This window comes from Arachis hypogaea, chromosome 1 (genome assembly GCF_003086295.3).
Source record: "Arachis hypogaea cultivar Tifrunner chromosome 1, arahy.Tifrunner.gnm2.J5K5, whole genome shotgun sequence".
Classification (NCBI taxonomy): domain Eukaryota; kingdom Viridiplantae; phylum Streptophyta; class Magnoliopsida; order Fabales; family Fabaceae; genus Arachis; species Arachis hypogaea.
The window spans coordinates 11873299-11880778 of NC_092036.1; the positions used below are offsets into that span (position 1 = coordinate 11873299).

Below are 7480 nucleotides of genomic sequence, written 5' to 3' on the forward strand. Positions count from 1 at the left end.
AAAGTTGAGTATTAGATTAAATATATCCACCACCAATTCATGTCTTTAATAACAACAATAATATTACATGTAATACATATATATAACAACAAGAAGTCAACGAAGCTTAACTACAACAAAAACGGCACTTAGCGACGGTTTCTAGAATTGTTTAGTGACGGTTTTAAACTGTTGTAAAATATTTTGTGACGGTTTAATAAAACGCCAGAAAATAAGACGCGGCTAAATGGATAGCGGCAATTTTATTCAACCGCTGAAATAACCGTCGCTAAACGTCTCTCTTAAATTCCATTGCTTTATTGATTTTTTGCATTGGTATAAGATGATAATAGAATTTAGAGTAGTTTGTATTATTTATATAATGAGATATTATTATATTCGCAGTTTATTTATTATTAAATAAGATATAAAGATTCTCTCTTTTGAGAAAATCCAGTGTATGTTATTAACTATATAACATACATGTACAACATGTGAATATATAATAGTTTTCTAAAATATAACCGGTGAAAAATACAAAAATATGGTACATGTATGATTTAATTATACTTTATTCATTTTAAAAAACATGTCACTTTAAACTTTTTTTGTTATATGAAAATCCAATAATGTACCTTATTAAATAGTAAATATACCTATTGTATTTAGATATATACATTAATTGATTTTAACATAAAAAAAGTTAAAAGTGACATTTAGTTTAAAAGTAAGATTTAATTATTCTTTTTGTCTTTATAATTTTATTAAATTTTTAATTAGGTCTTTATATATATATTTTTTAATTGAATCCTTACACTTTTTTATTTTGTAATTAAGTTCTTTTAATATCAAAAATATTAAAATTAATAGAATATTTCTCTCAAAATATAGACGGTCAAAAATCTAATTAAGATTTTAAGTATAAATAACTTTAATTTACGAAGAAATATTCAGTTAACTTTAACATATTTTACATTAGAAAAAACTTAATTATAAAATTAAAAGTAGTGTATGAACTCAATTAAAAAAAAATCTTAAGACCTAATTATAAATTTGATAAAACTTTAAGGACGAGTAAAATAATTAAACCTAAAAGCAATGGATATTATTAAAATTGAGCAAGTGTGCTAAAATTGAAGGGAGAAACAAATTCAGGTCCAGCAGTGAAGAAAGCAAGGGCAGCAATGGAAGAAGCATATTCAGTTGGATGATACTGATCCCAAAACAAGAACACATCTCGGTTTTCACACACACTTGCTTGAGGGCTGCATGCCACTCCAATTGGACTTGGTGGTATTGTTAATGTCAGAGTTTCATTTCCACAGCATGCTGTTTTCACATCATTCAACCCTAATTCATAAACAAAATAATGAGAGCCATTTTAATTAGCACAAATAAAAACTTAAATAAAATATTTTTCTTTATATATTTAGTCCTTCACTTTTTAAAAATATATATTTTGTTAAGTATTTTTAAATTGATAAATTAATTTCCAAAAATAACGACAGTTTGAGATTGAATAGCAGCCGTTTTAATTTAAATCGATGCAAAATGGTTAGTAATGAAACATAAATAATTCTAATATCCTAAAAATAGTTAGTGGCAGTTTTAACAAACGGTTGGAATAATTGTTACAGAACAGTATTTTGCTAAAAGATAATATTTTTTTAAATTAAAATTTAGGGTTTTCGAAATTTTTTATTATTGAAAAAAATGTCAAGGAAATGCTTGATTTATGCTACTTATTTTGGTTAAAGAAAATAATTTTAAAAAGAGGAAAGCATTGATTTGCATAATTTTAAAAAATTCAAAGGATCGATTTCGACATTTTGAAGGTTTAAAAATTGGTAAAAATTTACATACAATTATTTTTATGTTAGTTGAGAATCATTAGACAATGATGATTTAATTAAATTTGTCAAATTATTTAATAATTTTTAAAAATCAATTCACATTAAGATAACTACACGAAAGTTTTAACTTAAAAAGATATAAAATGCGATTATTTTTTTTATAATGTTAATAGTTAATTAACTATTTTAATTTCCCATCCAAAACTTTCGCATATCATTTTCCCTGTTTAAATTAAAAAAAAAAAGGTTATATAGCTTACCAATAGGAGCAGGATCATCAATCATTGTAAGATTAGTAATGTCATAAGCATTTGCAATTGAGTACTTCAAATCAGAGCAATCTATTCTTAATTTTGAGACCATAGCATGCAGTGATGAATGGAACAATTGAGCAATTGCATTTATTCCATCCGAACAGTTTCCACCAAAAGTGCCACGCACTATTGGGACACAACCTATTGGAGGAACACTCACTATGCCAACTTTTCTAGCTCCATGGCTTATTAGTTCCTGTTATCAATAACAATCAAGCAAAATAAAATAAATAAATAAATTATTAATTAATTAATTAATTCTAAATTTCAATTAGGGTAAATTATATTTACATCTTCTAAACTTCTACTTTTAAAAGTTTAGTACATTATTAAAGTTCAATAATTTAGATTTAGATATACCAAAATATAAGTATTATACTAAGATTCTAATAATTGATATATCTATCTTTCCTAATTATTTAAGATTTAATTATGCATATCTGATAATATAAAATAATTAAATAAAGTACTATTTTTGTTATTAATATTTTGGATAATAGTTAAGTATTGATATTCTAAAATTATTTTTTAAATTTAAATTAGTTAAAAGAGGCATGTGAATAATTATTTTTTGAGCAATGCTAGGGGCCAATAACATTTGTGATTGGTAGCCATCAATTAGCCATCAATGATGATTTGATGGTGTGAGATTGGTGTGAGATTTTATCCAATGATTCACCTTTCTCTGCTGGTTACATGCTGGCCAAAATGCAATAAAATTGTTGGCTGCTAGACTTTTTCTTATTTTTTTAATACACGTTTTTCATTATGTAAGAACCTTTTTTGGATTAAATTTTTTATACTATGTGATAAAATAAAACTACTTCTTTTAATATCATATTTAATTAGAAGTAGACACGTGAATGGTTAGATTTCTAATACGTCTTGTCAATTAGCATTATTCTAAATATTTTTTCATCATATTTAATTTATATTTTTAAATATTTTATTTTCATCCGATATATTTAGAAAATTTGTGAATGAATTTTTTTTTATTAAATAATTTTGAAAAAGAAAAAAGAAGAAAGAGTATATGGAAACCTGGAGATGGGAGTGGTAAGTATCCATGAGATTGGACATGAATTGTGGCACAACCTCAGTGAAATTTGCTCCAGTCTCAGTAGCATTAATAAAGAACTCAAATATGTCATTGCTTCCCACACTTATAAGGAACATAGATTTGTTAATTCTTTTCTCTGCACCACTGCTTTCATTTAGATACTCTGAGATTTTACTGTAAACGCTTTTGAATTGTTTAATTTGCTCATGCATGGATACAACCTCTTTCTGTTTCATCAAAATAAATTTCAAATTTCAAGTTCATCACTATATAGTATTTTTTTTCAAATAAAATTAAGTGAAAATTCAAGTGCAATTAGCTTTATATGAAGTTGATAGTTGAAAATCGTTAGATGACAGTTTAATCAAACTTATCAAATCATTTAACGACTCTTAACTATCAACTTCATATGAAGTTAACTATATCTGAGTTTTTATCTACTATAAAATTAAATAAGTTCCCGTCTCTATTATATATTTATTAATAATAATAACAATAATTAAGATGGAACATGTGCAATTAAGATAATTTAAAATGATCGTTTTCTTCCAACAAAATAATTTTTCATATATAGATCTATTTTTCTCTATATATTCTAAAAATTTGAGAACTCAAATTGATAGAAAGATTTAGGTAGTTAACCAATGCAAAATGTCTTAAACTCAAGATTAGTATTATTATTCATGTTTCTCTCTATTTAATAAGTTAAATTTTTAAAAGAAATGATTCACAACAGATATCAAAACTTATACGACAAAAATTTGAGTATATTCTTTATTTTACCACAAAAATAATTTAATGTCTCTTAAAAAAATGGAAACAAATTAAACAAGAGTAATGCTACATTACAATATATATATAAATTGATGATAGAAATTAAAATCATGATAGGAACAAGGAAGGGAAGGTAAAGGGAACTTACATAGGGAATTTCTCCTGTTTTTTTGAGAATCCCTGATCCACCTGAAGCAAAATTGACGCCTTTAAGGATTTCTTTTTGGAAAATTTGTGTGTTATTCTTAAGATACAGATACGGCAGTGGACTCTCCTGGAACCCTAGTAATATCGCTGATCACCAAAAAGACATATTATATTAGTGTATTAATTAATTAATTCGCATATGCATGGTACAAAGAATAATTAATAATGCCTACTTAACAATGGTTTCATCAAAGAATTTAAACTTCATCTATCAATTATACAAAATTTTATATTATCGATTAATTAAAAGGAATGTAATAACAATGTATTATCTATATATTATATGTACTTTTTTAGTTCAAAATAACCACATTTTTTTTAACCTGTTTAGAAAATAGCAATGATCACAAATAATTAAACACATTTAGCAGTGATTATGCAGTGATGGTTACGTTGAGAAACACCTTAGAGTGTGGTGCTTTACCAAACATTACTAAATTCTTTGGCAGCAGTTTAAAATCGTCGCAAAATTTATCTTGAACTGTTGCAATATATCATATTTCTGTAGTTATGATACATATGATTATGATGGTTATAATAATTATAAAAATTTAATACCAGTTGAATTGTAACTAAAATTATAAGAAAGAATATTCTGAAATCACTAATAAAACATAAAGAGTTAAAGAAAGAAATTATTAAACTATCGTAAATAATTACTCAAAATGATGATTTTAAGTAATGTTAATTCCAACAATGACACCACATTTTTAAAGTTAATACAAATGATTTTATACAAAATCTTAAGTTTACAATAATTAAGTTTTATTAAAGGAACTCAAAATATTTAAGAAAACAATATTTATCAAGATAGTAATTTCTCACATCTTAATCACATATTTTAATACTTACATGTTATGAAAATGATAAAGAAAATAAAATAGAAAAAAATTAATTATGAAAAAATAAAGCATAAATAAGTTAAATAAAATTGAACAATTATTTTAAAAAAATATTTTACAAAATTTCAGTATCAAAGTCAATAATGAAATTTTCAAAAAAGAAATGTGATCCAATTAAAAAGTATTATTATATATTTAGAATAGTAAAAGAATGGTGTGACCTTAATAAATAAATAAATAAATAAATAAATATACCAAGGCGATCAGCAGTGTTTAAACCGTTGCTAAACCTGCCAGTTGGCTCTGAGTTAGGAAAATCAATTCCATAAAATTTCATATCTGCCCTTGATGTTGAATTTTTCAAGAAATTGTTGGTACCAACATCAAATGTTGAGTCCCCAAATATGTAAAGTGCAGGTACTTGTGGCTCATTATTGTTGTAATAAGCCTCAGCCAATAATAATCTAGAGTGCCCAATTTCCATGGCTAGGTAGAGAATCAACATAACCATCAATCTCTTGGCCATAGCTGGAAAAATTAAATTAGGAATAGCAATGCAATGTGAAACTAATTAAGTGTATAGGTTGAGATGCATGGTTATATATATAATGACAAGAAGTGGCCAAAATTACTAATTAAATTAAATATGCAAATGATTTTTTTATCTTGATGAAATCACTGAAGTTTGAATCTTATTAGAAAAAAATTGACTAATTTAGTTTATTCAATAGAAGTTCATAACAAAAATACAACTATTTTAATAAATATTTTTTTCCTATTTTTATAATTCAAATATAAAACCTCTAATTAAAAAATTAAGATAAAATAATATTTTTGTTTGAAATGTTTGAGGACAAAAATAATTTAATGTGAAGTGGGAAAGAAGATATAATATCTTAAATATCTTATATATAAGTTCACTTTTAGAGAAAATGACAAATAGGTCCTTGACCTTTTGGTTCACGAACATTTAAATTTCTAACAATTTGAAAATACATTTAAGTCCTTGATCTTCTTAAAATTTGGACACATCGATTCCTCTATTTATTTGGGTCTGAAAAATCAAACATGACTTTCGTTGTATTAGCTTGGCCGATATACGGATGCACACATAAGAGAGTTTTTAAAATGAGATAAATTAGACCTAGGAATCAATATGTTCAAATTTTGAAAAAGTCAATGACTTAAATGTATTTTTAAATCCTCAAAGATATAAATAATGTCCACAGGCCAAAAAGTCAAAAATCTATTTGTGATTTTCTCTTATTTTTATTTTTATTTTTAAATTTTTTTTTTCTTAAAATTATCTTTTAAATTGATTCAAAATAGTAATATCAATAAAGGTTTGCTGCAGGTAATAATAACTATGATAAAGCTAAAGGGCCAAAAAAAAGGGTAAAAAAATTTGCTTATTTAACATTTATTAATTGTTGTAGTTAATAAATATTAAATAAGATAATTTTAGACAGTTTTTAGTTAATTTTTTTTGTTATATATCAAATATTTTCCGTAATAACTATATGTGTCACTACTTTTATTAGTAATTTTTTTTTAGAACTAATAGTAAAATAATATTGAATCACTGATTTAAAAAAATAGATAAATAAAATAAAATAAAAAGTTAAGAATATTAGTGATATTTAATGACTTTTTAAATATGACAAAAATAAACCTTACCCAAAATAAAGAAACTAAACACCTATTATTATATATACATAAAATTTATGTTGGTTTAAATATATGGAAACTAGGAGGATTTTATTTATTCTGATTATTACTAATTGCTAGCTGTAGTACAGATAGAGTCCCGTTTGCAGTTAGAATTTGATTGTAATTTGTAGTCATAAACACCAACGAAAATGAAATGATACTTTGTATGTTAATAACTGGATATATAATCATTAATTAGTTAATTAATTTTGTGACGGTGAATCCTAGATAATGATGAATGCACTAACAAAATTCCTTTCTTGTTTTTTACAATAATTAGAGAGAGGTCACTTTCACTTTACAGAGATTCTTTCTTGATGCTTCGGCCTTCGATTCTATACATACATTCCTTGTTGAGTGCTGTGTGATCAATAATCAAGACTCCATATATGATTTATTTTAATTATTTTAACTTTCTTTTAAAGTTTTGTCGTTGTTGTTTAAATCTATTATAAATCTAAATGCTCGTGCTGTGCTATAATTATTTTTAATATTAAAAATATAATTATTTATATAAATATAGTTTTTTGTTAGTATCTTATAATTTAACATGCTAAGAATTAATTAAAAAAATATATAAAACCAAAATATTATTTGCCAAAAACTAAACAAAACCACATTCATTTATATTTCATTTTTAGTTAATTTAAATTTTTTAATTTATAATATTTGTTATTAATTGCTGTTTAATTAAAATTAACTTTTGAGTAATATCTTTCTAAAACTGCTCTTAAGATCACG

General features: G+C 24.3%; 1 protein-coding gene across 1 annotated transcript; it reads right to left on the reverse strand.

The window, feature by feature from the left end:
• Positions 1-1087: 1087 nt before the first annotated feature.
• Positions 1088-2195, reverse strand: LOC112804779 (GDSL esterase/lipase At5g33370-like). The gene is made up of 2 exons (XM_025847567.2): positions 2093-2195; positions 1088-1329 (listed from the first exon to the last, which is right to left on the reverse strand). The coding sequence occupies exons 1-2, from the start codon at positions 2193-2195 to the stop codon at positions 1088-1090; spliced, it is 345 nt and encodes a 114-aa protein (XP_025703352.2).
• Between the last annotated feature and the right edge of the window lie 5285 nt (positions 2196-7480).

Coding starts and splice junctions, on each gene's coding strand:
- LOC112804779 (XM_025847567.2), bottom strand. CDS start 2,195: ATGGTCTCAAAATTAAGAATAGATTGCTCTGATTTGAAGTACTCAATT. Junction 1,330..2,092: donor TGATGATCCTGCTCCTATTG/GTAAGCTATATA, acceptor TTTATGAATTAG/GGTTGAATGATGTGAAAACA.